Source organism: Oenanthe melanoleuca, chromosome 23, assembly GCF_029582105.1.
Source record: "Oenanthe melanoleuca isolate GR-GAL-2019-014 chromosome 23, OMel1.0, whole genome shotgun sequence".
NCBI lineage: Eukaryota > Metazoa > Chordata > Aves > Passeriformes > Muscicapidae > Oenanthe > Oenanthe melanoleuca.
In genome coordinates this window covers 5,891,054-5,911,710 of record NC_079356.1, presented here as the reverse complement: position 1 = coordinate 5,911,710, position 20,657 = coordinate 5,891,054, and the positions used below count along the sequence as shown (strand labels likewise).

The 20,657-nt window shown below is 60.5% G+C and overlaps 4 protein-coding genes across 4 annotated transcripts; 3 read left to right on the top strand and 1 right to left on the bottom strand.

Moving 5' to 3' along the window:
* Positions 1 to 233: 233 nt before the first annotated feature.
* Positions 234 to 2,296, top strand: NR0B2 (nuclear receptor subfamily 0 group B member 2). Its single transcript, XM_056509127.1, has 2 exons — positions 234 to 904; positions 1,383 to 2,296. Exons 1-2 carry the CDS (start codon positions 382 to 384, stop codon positions 1,634 to 1,636), a joined length of 777 nt encoding a protein of 258 aa, XP_056365102.1. The 5' UTR covers positions 234 to 381; the 3' UTR covers positions 1,637 to 2,296.
* Positions 2,297 to 2,932: 636 nt separating this feature from the next.
* GPATCH3 (G-patch domain containing 3) lies at positions 2,933 to 7,936 on the top strand. Its single transcript, XM_056509113.1, has 7 exons — positions 2,933 to 3,392; positions 3,742 to 4,139; positions 5,540 to 5,714; positions 6,462 to 6,521; positions 6,765 to 6,889; positions 7,093 to 7,220; positions 7,568 to 7,936. The coding sequence occupies exons 1-7, from the start codon at positions 2,936 to 2,938 to the stop codon at positions 7,785 to 7,787; spliced, it is 1,563 nt and encodes a 520-aa protein (XP_056365088.1). The 5' UTR covers positions 2,933 to 2,935; the 3' UTR covers positions 7,788 to 7,936.
* A 961-nt stretch (positions 7,937 to 8,897) lies between these two features.
* Positions 8,898 to 13,872, top strand: GPN2 (GPN-loop GTPase 2). Its single transcript, XM_056509125.1, has 6 exons — positions 8,898 to 8,966; positions 9,936 to 10,360; positions 11,615 to 11,771; positions 12,027 to 12,187; positions 12,753 to 12,883; positions 13,309 to 13,872. The coding sequence occupies exons 2-6, from the start codon at positions 9,947 to 9,949 to the stop codon at positions 13,379 to 13,381; spliced, it is 936 nt and encodes a 311-aa protein (XP_056365100.1). The 5' UTR covers positions 8,898 to 8,966; positions 9,936 to 9,946; the 3' UTR covers positions 13,382 to 13,872.
* A 4,522-nt stretch (positions 13,873 to 18,394) lies between these two features.
* Positions 18,395 to 20,480, bottom strand: SFN (stratifin). The gene has a single exon (XM_056509128.1). The coding sequence runs from the start codon at positions 19,231 to 19,233 to the stop codon at positions 18,493 to 18,495; it is 741 nt and encodes a 246-aa protein (XP_056365103.1). The 5' UTR covers positions 19,234 to 20,480; the 3' UTR covers positions 18,395 to 18,492.
* Positions 20,481 to 20,657: the final 177 nt, after the last annotated feature.

Below are 20,657 nucleotides of genomic sequence, written 5' to 3'. Positions count from 1 at the left end.
ACACCTGCTCTGTAGGGCCTTGGTGCCATGGTACAGCCTGGGCTAATGACTCTGTTTATCCTCTTTGGGTGATCCTGATAAGGCCACACAGCCCCTCCCGCGCCGATTCATTGAGAAAACGGCCGTTGAAACTTGCCTGGCCCAGCCAATCAGCCCAGCAACAACGGGGTTGGGCGGGTGGTTTTAATGAGGGCTGCTTAATCAGGGCGGTCAAGGCTGCAGAGGGGTGTTCACTGTGACCTGGCCTTATAAGAGCTGGCTGGAGCAGCCAGGGACTGGCAGAGCTGGGAGGACGGGGACAATCCGGCCCGTGACAGATTCTGGAAGGGATTTTACGTCTCTCTCCCGCCGGCTGAGTTTGGACGAGGAGCTGCCTCAGCCATGAGCAGCAGTGTGGATCCAGGCTGTGAGAGGTGCCAGTGCCACAAGGACAGGCAGCCTGCCATCCTGTACACGCTGCTGAGCCAGGAGCTGCGGCCTGGCACAGGCGGGCAGCGCTGTCTGTGCCGGCAGCGCCGCGCCGTGTGCCTGCGCACGCCCCACCTCACCTGCCGGGCCGCCTCCGGCGTGCTGCTCAAAACCATCAGCTTCATGAGGAACGTGGCTGCCTTCCACCTGCTGCCCCGGGAGGATCAGCTGCTGCTGCTGCACAGCTGCTGGGTGCCCCTGTTCCTGCTGGGGCTGGTGCAGGAGATGGTGACCTTCGAGGTGATGGAGGCCCCGGCCCCCAGCATGCTCAAGAAGATCCTGCTGAACGGCCAAAGCAAAGGGCAGGAGCCTGAGGGGACACAGCCCACGCTGGCGGCCGTGCAGCGCCTGCAGTGCTGCCTCAACAGCTTCTGGAGGCTGGACCTGAGCCCCAGCGAATACACCTACCTGAGGGGAGCCATTCTCTTTAATCCAGGTGAGTGCCAGGCCCTCGTGGCTCTGCCAGGCAGCACCGGCAGCTGGATGCAGAGTCACAGTGTCCCAGAGCCACTGAGGCTGGAGAAGATCCCCAAGAGCATTGGGTCCAGCATTGGTCCACCTTGCCACCAGCCCAGGGCACTGAGTGCCACGTCTGGGGACAGGGACTCCACCACCTTCCCAGGTGAACACGGAGCTTGATGCTCAGGGATGGGCAGGTGTGAGAGCACAGAGGGCTGGTCACCTTTTCCCCAACTCTGGTCATTCCCAAATGCAGGAAGGAAGGATGTCAAAGCCATTGCCTGTCCTGCAGACAATGAATCCTGGATTCCTTTAGTTGTAAAGCAGAATTTTCCCTGGCACAGCTACACCTCAGCAGCGCTGTGTGCATCTTCTGAGGAACGGGGAAGGGTGGGAATGGGAGAAGCCTGGAGGTGTTTGCCATCCCTCACCTCCCTCTGTCCTGTCCCCCGCAGACATCCCGGGGCTGAGGGCTGCCCTGTACATCGGGAGCCTGCAGCGAGAGGCGCAGGGGGCGCTGCGGGAGCTGCTGCAGCCCGAGGGGCAGGCGCGCTTCTCGCGCATCCTGCGCGCCAGCTCCTCGCTCCGCTCCGTCCCCGCCGGCCTCGTCACCGACCTGTTCTTCCGTCCCGTCATCGGCGACGCCGCCATGGGCCAGCTGCTGGTGGAGATGCTGTTCGAGGCGCCCTGGCTGCCCCTGCCCCGCTGAGCCGGGCTCTGCAGGAGCTCTGTGTTCCACTGGAGGATCCCTGGGAGCAGCTGGGATTTTTACAGCAGCTCCTGATTCGCCTGGGCCGCTCTCCACCCCAGGGAGTCTGTGGGTTCCCTGCCCTGCTCCCAGTTTTCACTCATTTGCTGTGAGCTCCAAGCAGTGAGGGTTGTCCTCAGCTTGATCCCGTGGTGTCTGACGACCTCAGTGGGATCACTGACAGGACAAATGTGGAATTAACTCTGGGTCTGGCTTCCGTGTTTGGAATCTTAGAAATCCTCAGGAAATTTCTTCAGGGAAAAAGCCAGGGTATTAAATCTTACAGGGTGTACAGACTCACCCCTCTTTTCCTTAGATTCTCTCTTTGCTCCATAATTCCATGAAATACAAGAGGATTAAGAGCACTTAGCAGCACCTAAACCTACTGCACCTCATTTGGGGCTCGGAGCTCTCCCGTCTGTGTGAAAAGTTAAACCTGAGCTAGTTTAGTGGGAGATCCAAACCTCCCTCCCTGGAGTCAGAGCCAGGTGCACACCTGGAAAACTCGCTCCTGCTGCCTCCAGCAGGTGAGGTGGCAGTATTTTATAAGTGGACATTTCTTTGGTTTGTATATAAGATGCAATAAATTATTTTTTTAATAAAATGTTTGGTGTTTTAGAACATGGTATGGCCTTTTCAATGACGGTGATTGAATTTGGGGTGGGCAGAAAAAAACTGGAGGAAAAAGGAGAATGAGATGAAAAGGGATTGTCTCTCTGTCCCTGTCACCCCCAATGTCTCTCTGTCCCAGTCACTCCCCAAGGGTCTCTCTGTCCCTGTCACCCCCAGGGTCTCTCTGTCCCCTGTGACCCCCAGGGTCTCTCTATCCCGTGTCACCCGCAGTGTCTCTCTGTCCCTGTCACTCCCAGTGTCCCTCTGTCCCCTGTCACTCCCAGGGTCTCTCTGTCACCCCCAATGTCCCTCTGTCCCCGTCACTCCCAGTGTCCCTCTGTCCCCTGTCACTCCCAGGCTCTCTGTCACCCCCAATGTCCCTCTGTCCCCGTCACTCCCAGTGTCCCTCTGTCCCCTGTCACTCCCAGGGTCTCTCTGTCACTCCCAGTGTCCCTCTGTCCCCTGTCACCCGCAGTGTCTCTCTGTCCCTGTCAATCCCAGTGTCCCTCTGTCACCCTCCAGTGTCTCTCTGTCCCTGTAACTCCCAATGTCCCTCTGTCCCCTGTCACTCCCCCAGGGTCTCTCCGTCCCTGTCACTCCCAGTGTCCCTCTGTCCCGTGTCACTCCCTCTGTCCACTGTCACTCCCAATGTCTCTCTGTCCCTGTCACCTCCTGCCGCTCACCCCTCCAACCACCAGGCGGCGCCCTGTACCCGTCATGCCTGACGTCATCGCAGCGCGCCAGCAGCGGCCCAAGATGGCGGCGCCCAGCGGTGACGGCAGCGATGGCGGCGCGGCCCGGTACTGCCTGGTGAGCGGCATCCCGGCCGCGCTCCGCTCCGCGCACCTCCGCTCCTACTTCAGCCAGTTCCTGGAGGCCGGCGGCTTCCTCTGCTTCCACTACCGGCACCGGCCCGAGCGGCCGGCGGCGGGCGGCGGCGGCGGGGCCTCGGCGGCGCGCAGCTGCTGCTGCCTAGTGTCCGTGCGGCCCGGCCGCGCCCGCCGCTTCGTCCGCATGTACTCGGGCAAGCGCTGGCTCGGGCCCGGCGGCAGCGCGCTGCCCGGCCGCTGCCTCATCCGCAGGGTGCGCCCGAGCGCCGGCACAGGTACGGCGGGGTCTGGATGGGGCACGGGAGGGAGGAACTGCTGCTGGGCTTTGCTGAACGCTGGATCTGCTCAGTCCGGGCCGGGAGAGCCCGTGTGCGCTCTGCTGAGCCCCCTCCAGCCGGGAGCGCCGGCATTTACCCGCCTTGGGGGGTGTGGGACCCCCCCCAAAATGTGCCTCCTGTCCTGAACCCCCCAAACCCGTTCCTCCTGTCCCCCAAACCCATCCCATATCTCCCAAACCCATCCCTTTTCTCCTGAGCCCCCAAACCCATCCCATCTCTCTTGCAGACCCCCAAACCCCTCCCTTCTCTCCTGCAGACCCCCAAACCCCTCCCTCCTCTCCCGCAGGCCCCCCGGCGGCTCCCAGCAGCCAGGAGCAGCACGGGGGGTGTGTCACGGAGGCGGAGCTGCGGCGCCTGCCCGAGCTGAACCCCCCCTCCTTCCTGCCCTTCGGGAACGTGGGCACGCCCCTGAGCGTGTTCCTGCAGCTGATCCGCGCCTGCAGGCTGCCCCCCCCTGTCATCAGGAAGCTGCAGCTGGATTTCCCCAGGACTGGCTCATCCCGCCGGTATGGGAACGTGCCCTTCCAGTACCACAACACTGAGACAGTGGCTGAGGAGGAAAGAGTTTACACAGCTGCAGGGGATGAGATCATGGAGGGAGAGGAGCCCGTGACTCAGCCAGCCCGGTCCGGGGAGGATGAGGAGGATCAGCAGCAGGAGGAAGAGGAGTCACACTCTGATGATGTAAGTGGAATATTCCAGCACCATCCAGGCTCAGTGTTGGAGCTGTGAGGGCAGATCCTACTCTCAGAGCTCGTGTTTAACCTCTGAGTTGGAGAAATGGTTTGTTAAAAACAGCTTTAAAATGCCACTGTTCAGTCCTTGGTGCACTGTGCCTCTGGGGCAGGGACAGGGGGCTGAACCCCCCAGCTGCTCAGGGTGGTGCTGGGGGTTTGATCCCAGAGGGTCTGGTCTGAGCAGGAGCAGAGGGGAGGCTGCTGCGGCTGCTGCTGCTGCTGCTGCTCAGCACACCCTGCCCTGCTGCCTGGGAAATGAGGTGACAGAGCTGGGGGACCATGTCTGTGTGCTGGGAGTGACGTGCAGAGCTGCACAAAGGGCTGACCTTGGATGCTCCTGCACTTGTAGTTTAGTCACTCTGGGGAAAATGGCTTTTGTGACAAAGGCAGGGCAGGAGCCACTCCACCCCATCCCTGGCAGACGCCTGTCTGGCCTGTTCTCCCAAACTCTGTCATTACAGATCCCCAGGCAGGCCAGGCCCGTTCTCTCTTCCACCAGAATTAATTCTGATGCCAGATCTCTGCTGCAATTCCAGCCCATAAGTTTCTCCTGGCAGCATGGGCACAGAGAGCACTTTGTTCCCTCATTTTTCCAGCTTTTTATTCAGTCTTTCGTCCTGCAGACTAAACGGCCTCCTGCAGCTGTTTCTCCCAGGCTGTTTCCTGGCTCTGCAGCCCTTCCTTGGCTGGTTCATGGCTGTGCCAGAGCTGGGCAAGCAGCTCTGTGCCTGTGCCAGGGAGCTGCTTCCTGGGAGCCCACGCAATCTCCTCAGGGATTCGCTGCACTGGAATTAATTCCCTGCTAGTGCTGACTCCAGGTCCAACAGAGCTGCTCCTTAAATGGGCATCAGTGCAGGGCAGGTGGGGCCTGTGGGGTGGCTGTGCTGTGGGATTTCTGATGCTGACTCTGGCTCTGGCCTTAGGCAGGGATGAGCTCATCCCTCGTGTCGGGGCCTGAGCTCTGCCACAGAGCTGCTGCAGGGATGGAGCTGGGGAGGGGCAGGGAGCAGAGAGGGGGTTGTGCTGGTGTCCCCAGCTCCATGGCAGGCTGTCCCTGTCCCTGGAGGACAGTGACACCTGTGAGGAGTGGGAGAGGCCATAGCTGTGTCCCCAGCCCCTTGTCCCTGTCCCTGCAGGACAGTGACACCTGTGAGGAGTGGGAGAGGCACATGGCTGTGTCCCCAGCCCCTTGTCCCTGTCCCTGCAGGACAATGACACCTGTGAGGAGTGGGAGGGGCTGTGCCTGTGTCCCCAGCCCCTTGTCCCTGTCCCTGCAGGACAATGACACCTGTGAGGAGTGGGAGAGGCCATGGCTGTGTCCCCAGTCCCTTGTCCCTGTGCCTGCAGGACAATGACACCTGTGAGGAGTGGGAGAGGCACGAGGCCCTGCACGAGGACGTGGCGCAGCAGCAGCGGCAGCGGGAGCGGCTCTTCGAGGAGGAGATCGAGCTCAAGTGGGAGAAGGGCGGCTCTGGCCTCGTGTTCTACACAGATGCCCAGTTCTGGCAGGAGCAGGATGGAGGTGACCTTGGTATTTGTGTCACTGAGCCCACGAGCTTAAACACAGCCTGGCTCAGCTGGAGCTGCCATGGCTTCTGAGGCTCCTCTTGGGCACAGAGCTGGTCACCAGAAACCCTCAGAGACCCCCCAGAGACCCCTGTAGTGCTGCTGGAGCTTCTGGGGTGGGCAGAGGGATTTGGGGAGTCCCTAATGCCATTTCCTCTGTGCTGGCACTGCTGAGGCACCACCTTGAGGGCTGTGCCCAGCTTTGCAGCACAGACATGGAGGGGCTGGGCAGTGTCCAGGGCAGGGGCTGGAGCTGGGAAAGGGGCTCAGCCTGGAGAAAAGGAGGATCAGGGGGGACCTTGTGGCTCTGCACAACTCCCTGACAGGAGGGGACAGCCGGAGGCGGGGTCGGGCTCTGCTCCAGAGAACAGGGACAGGAGGAGAGGGAATGGCCTCAGGCTGGGCCAGGGGAGGTCAGGGTGAACAGCAGCAGGAATTTCCCCATGGAAAGGGTGCTCAGGTCCAGGGAGGATTGGAGTCCCCATCCCTGGAGGTGTCCAGGGAAAGACTGGACATGGCACTCAGTGGTCTGGGCTGAGGACAAGGTGGGAACTGGTCACAGTTGGACTGAATGGTCTTAGAGATATCCAACCTCTGTGATTCCTCCCCATTTTGGTGGAGAAAATAGGGAGCTGGGCCACCAGCAAAGAGCTCCCCTGAAGTGCCAGAGCTCACTAAAGTGCTGCTTCCCTTCTCTTGGCAGACTTTGACGAGCAGACAGCCGACGACTGGGACGTGGACATGAGCATCTACTATGATAAAGGTACAGAGCTGAGCCATCCAGCCCAGGGAAACCAAGGAAATTCTGACCATGCAGAATTTGGGAGCTCTTTGTCATTCTTTGAAAGCATCCAAGCCCTCTGTGAACCTGAAACAATGTTTTTCTGGTCTGGCAGCAAGGGCTGCCAAAAAGAACAGGTTCTGCCTCCTGTGCTGGTGCTCTGGGGGAAATGCTGGTGGTGAGCACCCTGCTGAGCTGTGCTGACTCTAGCTGCATTCTCCCCAGATGGAGGGGATAAGGATGCTCGGGACTCGGTGCAGATGAGGCTGGAGCAGCGGCTGCGGGATGGGCTGCAGGAAGAGGGGTCTGTGCCAGGGCAGCACATTGGCACCTTCGAGAGGCACACCAAGGTGAGAGACAGCAGGGTGAGACACCAAGGTGAGAGACACCAAGGTGAGGGGGACACCAAGGTGAGAGAGACATCTGCTCAAGGCAGGGCTGTGCCAGGGTGGTGCCCATGGGTATGGGTTAGGATAAGGAGAGCTCTTGGCTCTGGGAAGATGAGGGTGGGATTTGTCTAACAGGTGTGTGATGGTTTTGTCCACTCTCCAAGGGCTTTGGCAGGAAGGTCCTGGAGCAGCAGGGCTGGACAGAGGGGCTGGGCCTGGGGAGCAGCAACTCTGGGATGGCCGAAGCTCTGGACAACGAGGGCCAGAACCCCCGGTGCAAGAGGGGGCTGGGGTGAGTACCCAAGTGCCCTCCCAAGCCCTTGCTCCCACCTCTGCCTAGGCTCTCTGGGCTCCCAGCAGCTGAGAGGCTGCACAGGGAGCTGAGTGAGGCCAGGGCTGTCCCAGGGATCTGCCCTTCCCTGCCCAGCTGGGGAATTCCACAGCACTCCAGGAACTCCTGCTCTTGCTGACAGTGCAGGGCTGGAGCCGTGTGCAGGTCTGTGGAAGGACTCTGCCCGTGGCAGGGTGTGGGTTTCAGGTCCCTTCCAATCCAAAGCATTCCAGGAAAGGAGCTGGGCAGCACAGGGGTGCCTGATGGCCTCTGCAGCCTCCAACCAAACCTTTCCTGCTCCCCTCCAGCTACCACGGGGAGAAGCTGCCAACTTTCATCCGGAGGAAGAAGCCCCGTGGGGACACTTCTGTTGTCATCTCCACCATCTATGATGACCCTGAGCCCCAGGACATGGGTGACCAGCTGCTCAGGCGCCAGCCCCCCACGGCCATGAAGTACAGGCAGGACATGGCCTTTGTCCGAGCATCCCAGCCCGCCCTGGGCAGCCTCAGAGCCCAGCCACACTGAGCAGGGACTGTCACAGCCTCTGTCCTGCCCCCAGCCCAGGCTGGCTCCTGGTCTGAGTGTGAAGCAGGGTGTTCATATATTTATTTTTAGTAAAAATACTGGTTTGTAATAAAAATTATCACGCTGGGGTTTTTTCCCCTCTAATTGTACTCTTCAAATGAAAGGAAATGGTGTTCTGTATGACTGGGGAAGGATTTTGGGGGGCTGAAACTTATATTTGTGCTTGGATCATCCAAAGTGTGTGTTTGGTGAGGGTGCAAAAAGCTGATTGAGAGGCAGGGAAGGACATGTACAGACAGGGCACAGGAACTGTCCTGCTGCTGCCCCAGCGTTCCTTGGGTGTGGCCATCCCACACTGCTGGGAGAGGCTGCTGGGGATGAAAGAATTCCTGGGAGGAATTCTCGGGATGAAAGGCTGGTCCTGGCAGCCTGCAGAGGAATTCTGGGGAGGCGTGTCCCTGTGGGTAGCGGTGCTTTCCAAGGAGCTCTGCCCCGGGAGAGCTCCATCCCACTGCCCCAGAGCTGAGGGCTGGGGGCCAGGCCCTCTGTGACTTCCTTTAGGGGTGAAGGGGGAAATGCAGGGGGGAAATTCTCCTTCTACCTGGCAGGAGGGTGAAGCCAGGTGGGCGTTGGGCTCTTCTCCTCAGTAAGTGGCAAGACCAAAGGACATTGCCTTAAACTGCTCGAGGAGGGATTAGGGTGGACATTAGGAAGAATTCCTTCACAGAAAGGGAGTTAGACATTGGGAAGGGGCTGCCCAGGGAGGTGGTGCAGTCACTGTCCCCAGAGGCATTTAAGGAAAAATGGCATGGTGCTCAGTACCATGGTGATGTTTGCTCAGAGTCAGGACTAGTAGTCTCAGAGGCCTTTGCCAATCCAATTGATTCCAATCCAATTGATTTAGAAAAAAGCGGGGATGGGGCCATGCTGGAGGACCCAGAGGCGGCGGCAGGACTCGAACCTGAGGCTTTGGGGCCGTGCTGGAGGCCTGGAGCCGGCGGCGGGACTCGAACGCGGCCCTGCCCAGGCTCAGAGTCCCGGTTCGAGGCCCGGCCGGGACGGGGCTGCGCGTCCCCCCGACCGCCAGGGGGCGCTGTGGGAGCGGCGGCCGCTCCGAGCCCGGAACGCGAAACTCGGGACCTGCGGGCACCCGGAGCCACAGCGGGGACACCGGCGGCGGTGAGCGGCCTGCACCGGGGATTACCGGGAATGAGGGATTACCGGGAATGAGGGAGATAACCGGGAATGTGGAATAACCGGGAATGGGGGGGGATAACCGGGAATGGGGGGGGGATAACCGGGAACGGGGGGGGACGGGGGACGACCGGGAATGGGGGATTACCGGGAATGGGGAATAACCGGGAATGAAGGATAACAGGGAATGGGGGGGGATAACCGGGAATGGGGAATAGCCGGGAATGAGGGATAACAGGGAATGCGGGATTACCGGGAATGGGAGGGATAACCGGAAATGGGGGATAACAGGGAATGGGGGGCATAACTGGGAATGGGTGGGGGGAATAACTGGCACCAGAGAGAATAACCGGGAGTGGAGGTGTTAACAGGGGATGAAGCGGTCTGGGGGGAAGCGGGAGTGGAGAAGTAGAGAGGACATGAGAGGAACTCGGGGATAAATGGGGGATGTGGGGATAAATGGGGTGCAGGCAGGGGGAAACGGGTGCTGGGGAAGAGAAGGCGTGGAGAGATGGGAATGGGGAGAGGGAGGTGTGAGCAGAGGGGGAAGGAAGGAGGGGTCTGCTCAGAAATGGGGTGCACGTGCTATCCCTGCCTGTCCCACTCACTGTGCCCTGTAAATGCAGAGCAGGCACTGAGGGGCTGCTCTCCCCTCTCTCTGTGCCCTGTAAGTGCAGAGCAGGCACTGAGGCTGCTCTCCCCTCTCTCTGTGCCCTGTAAATGCAGAGCAGGCACTGAGGCTGCTCTCCTCTCTCTCTGTGCCCTGTAAATGCAGAGCAGGCACTGAGGCTGCTCTCCCCTCTCTCTGTGCCTTGTAAGTGCAGACAGGCACTGAGAGGCTGCTCTCCCCTCTCTCTGTGCCCTGTAAATGCAGAGCAGGCACTGAGAGGCTGCTCTCCTCTCTCTCTGTGCCCTGTAAGTGCAGACAGGCACTGAGGCTGCTCTCCCCCTCAGGCAGCAGCAGCATGGCCGAGGGCAGCCCTGGCTCGCTGGCCTTTGGCCAGGTGGTGATCGGCCCCCCCGGCTCTGGCAAGAGCACCTACTGCCAGGCCATGCGTGAGTTCCTGGGGCGCCTGGGCCGGCGCGCGGCCGTGGTCAACCTGGACCCCGCCAACGAGACGCTGGCCGGGCCCTGCGCGCTGGACATCGGCCAGCTGGTGACGCTGGGGGACGTGATGGACAGCCTGGGGCTGGGCCCCAACGGGGGCCTGCTGTACTGCATGGAGTACCTGGCTGCCAACGCCGACTGGCTGCGCGCCGGCCTGCGGCGCCTGCGCGGCCACTACCTGCTGCTGGACTGCCCCGGGCAGGTGGAGCTCTACACGCACCACCCCGCCCTCAGGGACCTCTTTGCCCAGCTGGCCAAGTGGGGCTTCAGGGTAGGCATGGGCTGGGCACGCACTGGGGGTCAGGGGACTCGTGGCTGTTGTCTTCAGGAAGTTTTTGGCTTTTCGTGATGGCCAAAAGTGGTTTTGTCAGGGAAGGAGGAGAGTTTTGCCCTGTTTTATGCTGGGAGACACTGGCAAAGGAATGGCCTGTCAGGGCTTTTAGTGGGACTGGGAGCAAGAGCACGGATTCCTTCCTCGCACTTGGCACCAAATCCCAAATTGGTTTGGGTTGGAAGGGACCTCAAAGCCCACCTCATTCCAGTCCACCCCATGGGCAGGGACACTTTTCACTACTGCAGGTGACTCCAGCCTAGCCCTGAACCCTTCCAGGGATGGGACAAGAGTCCCTCCTGCAGTGCTGCAGGATCCTTCCCACAGCCCAGAGTGGGTTCTGTGTGTGCTGGCAGCCTTGGCACTGCCTGAGGAGTGCAGGGACGTGCCAGGCCCCTCCTGCAGCCCAGCCAGGGCCCTGTGCAGCCCGTGGGAGCAGCTCAGGGCTCTTGCACAACGGGAGCTGCAGGTGAGAGCAGCCCCGGAGCTGCTGACGCTGCACTTGCTCTGCGGCCAGTGTGCAAACCCTGGCTGCTCTGAGCAAGAAGGGCAACTTCATTTGTTTGAGAATGTCACTGAGAATCTGCACATTAGAGCTTATTTTCATTGGAATAAATGCACAAGGGATTGGAGTTGCTAAAATAAGACATTTACAGGGCTGGTTTCTGCTCTCCCAGCCTGGCTGGGTTCTGCTGCTGTGACTCAGCTCAGAGCCCTGGCTTGGAGTGGCTTCCCCAGCTCTGGGACCACACTGTTTCAGCCACACAAAACCCAGGGAATTGAACTGCTTGTTAGTGTAATTATTAATTATTAGTGCAAGCCACAATTGACTGTCCCAGCAGAGAGGGGTGTGCTGCAGTTACTGCTCCTGAGTGGGCCTGGCCATTCCTGTGGGGAAGTTGTGCTGTTCAGGAGGGGAATTGCCCCAAAAACCCCAAAACCCTGCAGAGTTCCTGCAGGGAGGTGTCCCTGCCCATGGCAGGGCTGGGGTTGCCTGAGCTTTAAGGTCCCCTCTGCCCCAAACCATTCCAAGGTTCTCTGGTCCTATTTGATGGTGGGAGGTGGGAGGTGGGTGGTCATTCCCCAGGTGGTGCAGAACAAATTGTCCTGTGGCCACTTCCACACTGTCACAAGCATGGGGATAGGCTTGTCCAGGCCTGACCTTGTGTGTCCCCTTGTGCCTCCTCTGCCCAGCTGGCTGCCGTGCACCTGGTGGATTCCCACTACTGCACAGATCCTGGCAAGTTCATCTCTGTGCTCTGCACCTCCCTGTCCACCATGCTGCACGTGGAGCTGCCCCACGTCAACGTCCTCTCCAAGATGGACCTGATCGAGCAGTATGGGAAGCTGGGTGAGGGAGCTCCCAGAGCCTCGGTGCTCTGGGGAAAAGGGACCTTCATCCTCATCTCTGCTGCCTCCCTGCCATGGGCAGGGACACCTTCCCCCATCCAGGGTGGCTCAGAGCTCTGTTCTGACACTTGGAGTGGTTTGAGGGGGAGGGATGTGGAGCTGTGCTGTGAGAATGGGGATGGGTGAGGAACTGCTGTGGATCTCACTGTGCTCTTCAGCTTCCAGCTTGCCTTCAGAGCTGCCTGTTTCCCTGCAGCCTTCAACCTGGACTATTACACCGAGGTCCTGGACCTCTCTTACCTCGTTGACCATCTGGCCTCCGACCCCTTCTTCAGGAATTTCCGCCGCCTCAACGAGAAGCTTGTGGAGGTGATCGAGGACTACAGCCTGGTGTCCTTCGTGCCACTCAATGTGCAGGTGACCCAGCAGCAGGGGACAGGGAGCCCTGCATGTGCAGCAGCTGCTTTTTGTCTGCCCAGAGCCACAGGGCTGGCAACCTCAGCTGTGAAGGGACTTGGGGCTGGGAAACAGGGAAGCACACCCAGATCTGTAAATGATCTGTGGCAGCCAAAGGAAAGAAAAGGGCTGTGTCCTGGGGTGGGAATCCAGGTTCCCCCTTCCTGCAGCTCTTCTGGCTTGCATTTCAAATCCAGGCTGAGGATCACCTAAAACCTGGTTAAATTAGGGAGCAGGGGATAATGAGATTACTTGGAAGAATCCACTGGGGAGGGAGGGCTGGAAATGTCCTTGATCAGGCAGCTGGCAGAAGTGTCAGCAGGCAAATGGGCTGGATGAGGTGCTGGAAGGGAAAGAGAGGGTGGAGGGTGTCACCCGGGCAGTAGCAGTGTCCCTGTCCCTGTTTGTTTGTCCCTGTTTGTCCCTGTGTCCTGGGGTGCTGTCAGGGTGGCCCAGAGCCCCAGGGGAAATGCCCAGCCCAGCCCAGTGGGGTCCTGGCTCCCAGTGAGTGTGTCCCTGCTCCCAGGACAAGCAGAGCATGAGACAGGTGGTGCAGGCTGTGGACAAGGCCAATGGATATTCCTTCGGGGACCAGGAGCAGCGGAGCCTGGAGGCGCTGATGTCGGCAGCTGTGGGGGCTGATTTCCACTTCTCTTCGTATCCTCTGTTCTGTTCAGTTCCCTTTCTCTCTCCCTGGGGGACAAAGGCTGGAATGTGCAGGCCCAGGTTGTTCCTGACATCATCTGGTGGGTGATAGTGGGGTGTGCTCAGCCCAGCCCAAGGCAGACTTGTCCTGCCAAACCCACCGAAGTTGTTGTTAATTGATGCCCTGAACATGTCAGGAGTCTTGTGACAACTTTCTTCTCCCTCACCCTCCCTTGGATGAGTTCTTTCCTTCATACCATTGGTTCTCCTGGGCTTGTCAGGTCTGGGATCAGGCAGAGCCAGGAGTAGCTCAGGTGATGCTGCCTCTTCCCGATGGCCTTCGGGCTAATGTGAGGCTGGGCTGGGAACTTCAGAGCTTCTGCAGAAGGGAGTGTTTGAGCCCAGCCCCTCGTTTTCCTTAATTACTGCGTTATCAGCACCCTGGCAGTGCAGGAGAAGTATGTGCAATCTCAGGACAAAGCCGTGGAAGAGGAGGTGATGGATCTGTGACACGCCCTTCCCCGGCTCCTCTGCTTTTGACACCTCTCCTTTTCCTACCCGGAGCATCAGCTGTGACTCAGAGCAGCTGAAAACCTCTCCAGGCAGAGTTTGGACTCCCTCTCTGGGGGGTTTGACCTGCTGAGCTCCAGGCCTGCTGCCCAGAGCAGGGATTTGGCAGAAGGGAGGTGCCTGGGGGTCTTCCCTTAGGAACAGAGGGATTGAGCCAGGGAAGGCAGGGAGAGCACGGAGGAGAAGTGAGATAAAGTCTCCTCCATCATGACCAAGACAGGTCCAGAGAAAGAAGAATGATCTGGAGCTGCCTCCCGTGCAGTGAGAGCTGAGGCATCAGGGCTGGCTTTGTGCAGGAGGAGCCTGCACAGCTGCCAGGGGAATCCAGGCCCAGACGCCTCCATGCCGTCTCAGGGACAGAAAGATGTTTGTTTTTCTTTTTCTTAGAAATAATGATGGACTCCTTCTTAATAAAACGCTCCTCAGTCTCACTTTCATCTTGGGAGTTTGCTGAAGCTGAGTAAATAAACCCAAGAGTGCTGCAGAGCCCGAGGGCAGAGCGCCTGCGGAGGGACCTGTCCCTGTCTGCTGTGCTGAGAGCAGGCTCAGCCTCGCTGGGGGAGGAGGAATGTGGGGCAGGACAGCACAACCAGGTCACTGCTGCTGCTCCAGCACTGCTCCAGAGGCTGGAGCTGCACAGCTCACAGAATGCCAGCCAGGCTTTTGGTTAAGAAAGGCCCAGTGTGACTCAGCTCGTGGTTTGCATCTCAGGCCTTTCCCAGGAGCAGCTTTGGGTGTCCTCATCCACCTTCCTTTATCTGCCCTTGCCTTCTGCACCTCCCAAGTCGTGGGGCTTCCCCTCCTGCCTGTGGAATTCCCTGGGCTGTGCTGAGCCTCGTGTGCCCCTGCTCTGCTCTGGGGGTGACAAGTGGGGTGTCCCCACCAGAGAGCCTCCAAGTCCCTGCTGGCAGCTCCCCACAGGACAGGACAGGCCCAGCTCCCCATCCCAGCTCTCTGCAGACTCAGCATCTCCTCTTGCCCAAGAGCTTGCATAAAATACAACAGGAATTTTCTCACAGGATGGTTTGGCCCTTGGCAGAGGGATTGGAGCCTGGATCCTCCATGAATCTAGATGTGAACGGGGTCTTGGGCAGCTGGGCAAGACATTAAAATTAATTTTTCACCCATCTCCCAACTCTGTGGCCAGGGTTTGGAGACAAGGAGGAGCTCTGGGAGAGGAGGATGCAGACACACGTGCTTGTGCTTCAGCCAGACTCTTCCCAATGAAACTGAGATTTAAGACGCCAGAGTCAGATCCCGGAGCACTGCCAGTGCCTCAGCTCTTCCCCAGAGCCCAGGAGTTTCCCTGGGTACTCCTGGCTGGAGCCCAGCAGCTGCATTTCATAACTGAGCTGAAATTCCATCCTCACCCTGTGGCTGGTGGCCTTGTCCTGGTCGTTTTGGAGCTCTGTAGTAGCTGTGAAGGGGTGGGAGATGGGATCATAAAAATATTAATTTCATAGTGGCTTTTTCATGGCTTTGAGAGATTTGGTGGCTTAAAAGGGTATGGTCAGGTCAGGCTGAGTTACACAAGAGCCATCAAAGCTTTTGTGGCTTTTTGGCTTTTTTGTTTGAATGCCCTGGAAATCTGCAGCCTCAGCCTTGGGATGGAACCCGCTCAGGTCACAAATCCTCAGCTAAGAAATGCTGAGGTCTCAGAGAGCTCCAAAAACTGCACCAAGGAGCTTCCTACAGATGGATCAAAGGCTGAACTGGTCACACAGCCCAGAGGGGACAATTCTGCTCCTGCTCAGAGTGACTGGGAAACAGCTGGGAAGGCTGGAGCCCCTGGTGTGAAATGCAGGGGTGAGCCCAACCTGCCCCTGCACCCCATCCCCGGGCTCAGGGAGGGGAGAGCAGAGGCTCCCGGGCTCAGGAAGGGACAGTAGAGGTTCCCAGGCTCAGGGAGGGGAGAGCAGAGGTTCCCGGGCTCAGGAAGGGACAGCAGAGGTTCCCAGGCTCAGGGAGGGGACAGGAGAGGTTCCCGGGCTCAGGGAGGGGAGAGCAGAGGTTCCCAGGCTCAGGGAGGGGACAGGAGAGGTTCCCGGGCTCAGGGAGGGGAGAGCAGAGGTTCCCGGGCTCAGGGAGGGGAGAGCAGAGGTTCCCGGGCTCAGGAAGGGACAGCAGAGGTTCCCAGGCTCAGGGAGGGGACAGGAGAGGTTCCCGGGCTCAGGGAGGGGACAGGAGAGGTTCCCGGGCTCAGGGAGGGGAGAGCAGATCTTCCCGGGCTCAGGGAGGGGACAGGAGAGGTTCCCGGGCTCAGGGAGGGGAGAGCAGAGGTTCCCGGGCTCAGGGAGGGGACACTTTGGCTGCTGTCGCTGCCTTGAGCAATCGGCCAGGGCCAAGGGCCAGGATGAGTCACCCCAAGCCAGGCACATCCCTGGGAGGGTCCTGGAGTTCTGCAGAGCTGGTCCTACCTGCTGAGCCCACCTGACCGTGCGACTGAACCCGGCTGGGAGGGATTTTGGGGACAGAGGGATTTGGGCATCAATCACAGCCACGGAACTGAGCTTTCCTGGGTCCCCTCCCGGGTTCCAGCCCTCATTTCCAGCTCCATCACAGAAAAACCTCTTCAAAACCAGCAAAGCCCCCGGAGCAGCCCTAGTGCCAGCCTGGCAGGAGGCTGCCCCGAGCCAGGGCAATGGACACCCCGTGGGTGGGTGCCCAGACTGCAGGAGCCTCAGCCCCAGCCCTGGGCACAGAGCCCTGGGGAGGCTGGCAGAGCTGGGGACAAGGACAGGCCGGGCTGTGGGTCCTGCAGCTCCCCCTCAGGATGGGCAGAGCCTTTTGCAGGCGGCAGAAATCCCTGCTCACCCTCAGAGACCTGTTCTGAGGGTCTTTTCCCCATGGCCACCAGCCCCTGTGCCAGGATCCTGCTGGGGAGTGCCTGAGGTGGGGGACACTCCTTGGCCCTGGGGCACCCAGTCCCTCTTATCTGGTGGCGTTTCAGACACTAAAACTGATCCATTGAGAGCTTTTCTGGATGCCCCTTCAGGGGTGAGCATTCCACAAGGACCAGGACGGAGATCAAGGTCCTGATATCCCCCTAGTTCTTACCCCTGGTCCCACCATCCTGTGGAAAGCAGAAGGGCTCCAGAGAACTGCCAGCAGTGTCCTGGGGATCCAGGGCCTCCCCTCCTTCCCCTCCTTGCCAGGAAAAGCTGCTGGACCGGCTGGGAGCCCCATCCTCCTACACAGCCACGCTGCAATTTCGGGAGCTGTTGAAATCAGTTAACTCCTGGGAAGCCAGGGAGAACCCACAGCCCCAGGGATGGACAGATACCCCCAGCACCCCTCCCTGGGCCCTCTCAGCTCCAGCCCTGCCACTCTCCAGTTTAACCAGTCCGGGTGTCCCTGGGCTGGGTCAGGGGCCAGAGCCCTCAGCTTGTTCTTCCCGTCGGCTGCTCTGGTTGGTAATTACAGGTCTGGGGCTGTTCCCAGGCTGGGAGTGCTTGGGGCCAGGTGGAGGCCAAGCTTTGGGGTCCCTCAGTGGATACCCTGACACCTCTGGGCACCCCCAGGCAGCACCAGGGGATGTTGTGGTGGGGCTGGGGAGGGACTGGGGGCTCACAGGGGTTCATCCCATCTGCTGGGAATCTGCTCCACGTGTCCCACCCAGCATGAGCAGGTTCTGGTTTGTGCAGCCCAACCTCCCACAGCAGAGCCCTGGCAAACCTCAGTACATCCCAGGCCAGCCCCTTGCTCCCTGGGTACCCCACAATTCCCCACATCCCAGCTTGTGCCTTGTTTTCCCCAAATCCCAGGGGTCCCTGGCACTCTGTGGGCATGGCTCAGAACTGGCCTGTCCCCCCTGTCCCTGCTCTGGGGCTCCCTCTGAACCAGGCAGCACCTGAGTCACGGCTTCCCATCCCGTCCCATCCCGTCCCATCCCATCCCATCCCATCCCATCCCATCCCATCCCATCCCATCCCATCCCATCCCATCCCATCCCATCCCATCCCATCCAGCTCCTGCCCAGCCCTGCTGGCTCTGCTGAGCTCATAGCCCAGGGTGCTGTGACTGTGTTTTACTGTAATTACCGTTCGTGTTGGAACCCGCAGTGGGGGAAGGGGAGGGAGCTGCGCCCTCGCCGGGCCCCGTGCCAGGGCCAGAAGTGCTGAGCGGAGCCCTCACCTGTCCCAGCGCGTCGGGACCTCGAGAGGGGCGTCCCCACCCACGGCCACCCCCGGGCTGTCCCCGTGTCCCTGTCCAAGCAGTTTCTGCACAATTTCCTCCTCGGACTTCGAGGAGCCATGGGGAAGGATTGGGGTGTCCTGGGCAGGCTTTGGGAGACCTGGGTTTGTATCAAAGAGTTGGGTCAGGGACTCGAGCACCTCATGGAGCTACCAAAACCTTCATCCCATGGATGCACAGAGCCCTTCCCAGGACCGCCCTTCACCCCAAAACCCTGCTGGGGGGCTGGGGGGGCACCCAGAGCAGCCAGGGCTGGGGAACCCGGGCGCCCCCAGCCCGCTGGGAAGGGAGGGTGGGGAGGCGGCGCCCGGAGCTGCCCGGACATGTGAGCAGGGAGAGACGAGGCAGAGAGAGCAGAGCTGCAGGAGAAGGTTTATTGGAGAGCACAGAGGCTTCGGCAACACGACACCCCTCCCAGAATGGGGGGGCTGCCCGGACCCCCGGCCCCAGCCCAGCCCTCACCTCCTCCTGCCGCTGCTCCAGCCCTCCGCGACACGGGGTCTGGAGCTGGCACGAGCCAGGCTGGACACCCCCCACAAAAAATGTTAAATAGCTGGGGGCTGGCAGCTCTGAGGGACGGAGGCACCCCCTGTCCCTCTTTCCCCCTCCCCAGAGCAGAGGATGGGGGAGAGGGAGGGAGGGAAGGTCCCTGCCAAAACCACCCCCACTCCTGGTATCCAGGCTAGGGGGGAGCTGAGACTCCTTCCCCCTAAAACCAAACAAAAAAAAACCAAACACAAAAAAAAAAAAAACAAAAAAAAAAAAAAACAAAACAAAACAAAAAAACACTTAGAGATGCCGGAGGGTCTGGAGCGGGGCGGTGGGGCCGGTCCCCGGCTCGGCAGCGATGCTCAGGTTCAGTTCTTGGGCTCTTCGCCAGCCTCGCCGCCGTCTTCGCCGGCACACTCGGCTGTCCATAGCGTCAGGTTGTCCCTGAGCAGCTGCATGATGAGGGTGCTGTCCTTGTAGGAGTCTTCGCTGAGCGTGTGCAGGTCGCCCATGGCCTCGTCGAAGGTGGTCTTGGCCAGCGAGATGGCTTGCTCGGGGGCGTTGGCGATCTCGTAGTGGAACACGGAGAAGTTGAGGGCCAGCCCCAGGCGGATGGGGTTCGTGGGCTGCATCTCCTTTTTGCTGATGTCCATGGCCTCTTGGTACGCCTCCTGCGCCTTCTCTATCGTCGACAGGCGATCGTCCCCGCTGGCCACCTCGGCCAGGTATCGGAAGTAGTCGCCCTTCATCTTCAAGTAGAAGACCTTGCTCTCGGTGTCGCTGTCCTTCTTGATGAGATACTTGTCCAGCAAGCCCAGCACGTTGTTGCAGACGGCGTTCAGCTCCTGCTCCACCTTCTCCCGGTACTCGTTCACCACCTGCGCTTTGTCGTCGCCCTCCTCGGTTTTGTGCTCGATGCTGGAGATGACTCTCCACGCCGAGCGCTGGCAGCCCACCACGTTCTTGTAGGCGACCGACAGCAGGTTCCTCTCCTCGTTGGACAGCTCGTCCCCGTGCTCCACCACCGCCTTCATGAAGTCTGCCATGTCCTCGTAGCGCTCAGCCTGCTCGGCCAGCTTGGCCTTCTGCACCTGGTGGTTCCTTGCCATGGCTGGGACGCGGGCGCTTGGGCGAGCAGCGGGGCCAGGAGCCGTGGGAGCCTCTGCCGAGCGCGACCGCCGGGATTTGCTTTTGGCTGCGCGTCGGAGCCTCGAGCGAGAGCAGGAGGAGCCAGCCAGGTCCAAGGAGTGTCCTCCTCCTCCTCCTCTGCTTCCTCCCCGCCGAGAGCGGCCTTAAAAGGCAAATCGCGGTGAATCATCGCCCGCGGGCGGCGGGCGCTGGGGAGGGGGCGAGGGGGGCGGCCACGCCCTGCCCTCCGTGGGTGCGGCACCCCTGGGTGCCCCGGGGCTCTCCCCAGAGCCAACGCCCACCCCGGCACCGGGAGACGCCCATCCCAATGCTGAGAGCGCTTGGGAGGGCGACAGGAGCTGCTGTCCTGGGGGGGACGGGGACACTCGGCTCTTCCCCCCCTCCACCTGGAGAAATGGGCCACGGGGTGTGGCCGCTTGTAAAATGGGTTCCTCCCCCCCGAAAAAGTCATATCACTGTCGTTTTTAATGCGGTGATTAACTCGGCAGTAATTGCGAGGGCTTGACGGGCAGGTATTTATTCCCACAGGTGGAGAAACCGAGGCAGAGGCTCCGCACCTCTCCCAGGCGCCGCGGGAGGGACCGTCCCAAAAAGCGGGGCACGGTCAGCGCTCGCCTTTGGGCACGGTGGGACCACCCGGACACCCCCAAATACCCCGTGGTGGGAGGAGAGAGGGAAAACCCCATCCCCATCCCCTCGTGCTGCTCCACCGCTGCCTTTCCCATCCCTCCATCCCACCGGGGACGTCCCGCATCTCTCGGGCTGTGAAGGAAGAGTTTTAGCCTCTTTGCACGTTTTCGGTCGCTGCGGGCTGCCCGCGGTGCCCCGATAGGGATCTGAGCTGCGCCTTGCGCTGAGTTTCACTCCGAGCCTGTTGCCACACGCCGGGCGCAGCCCCGGCCCTGGCCCGGCCTTATCTCGGTGCGGGAGCGTGCGGGAAGGGCAGGGCGGGGCGGGCGGCTCCGGGCCAAGGCCAAAAGGGGCGTTGTGATTCCTTCCATGAGCCCGGCTCGCTTTGTTCCTCCCCGCCAACACCCGGCCGGGAGCGCCCCGCGTTCCCCCCGTGCCTCACTCGGCTCCCGCAGCGCCGCGGCGGCTCCGGCTGCGATGGAGGACGCAGGAACGACGTGGGGATGCTTTTCCCAACCACTTCAAGCGGAGGAAAACGCCCCTAGCCTTCGCATCACCCCCTCTGCAGCCTGGAAAAGGATCCAGGGCTGTTCACCCTGACCCGCGCGGGGTTTGGGGTGCCCGGGTGCCATCGAGGGGCTCCCGTGGCAGCAATGTGAGGGTGTCCAGCCCCACCAACCTCCCCGCAGTCCCCCCATGGCCCCCCGAGCCATCGCAGCTCCTTCCCCAATGGGCTGATCCCCTGGGAGCCGCG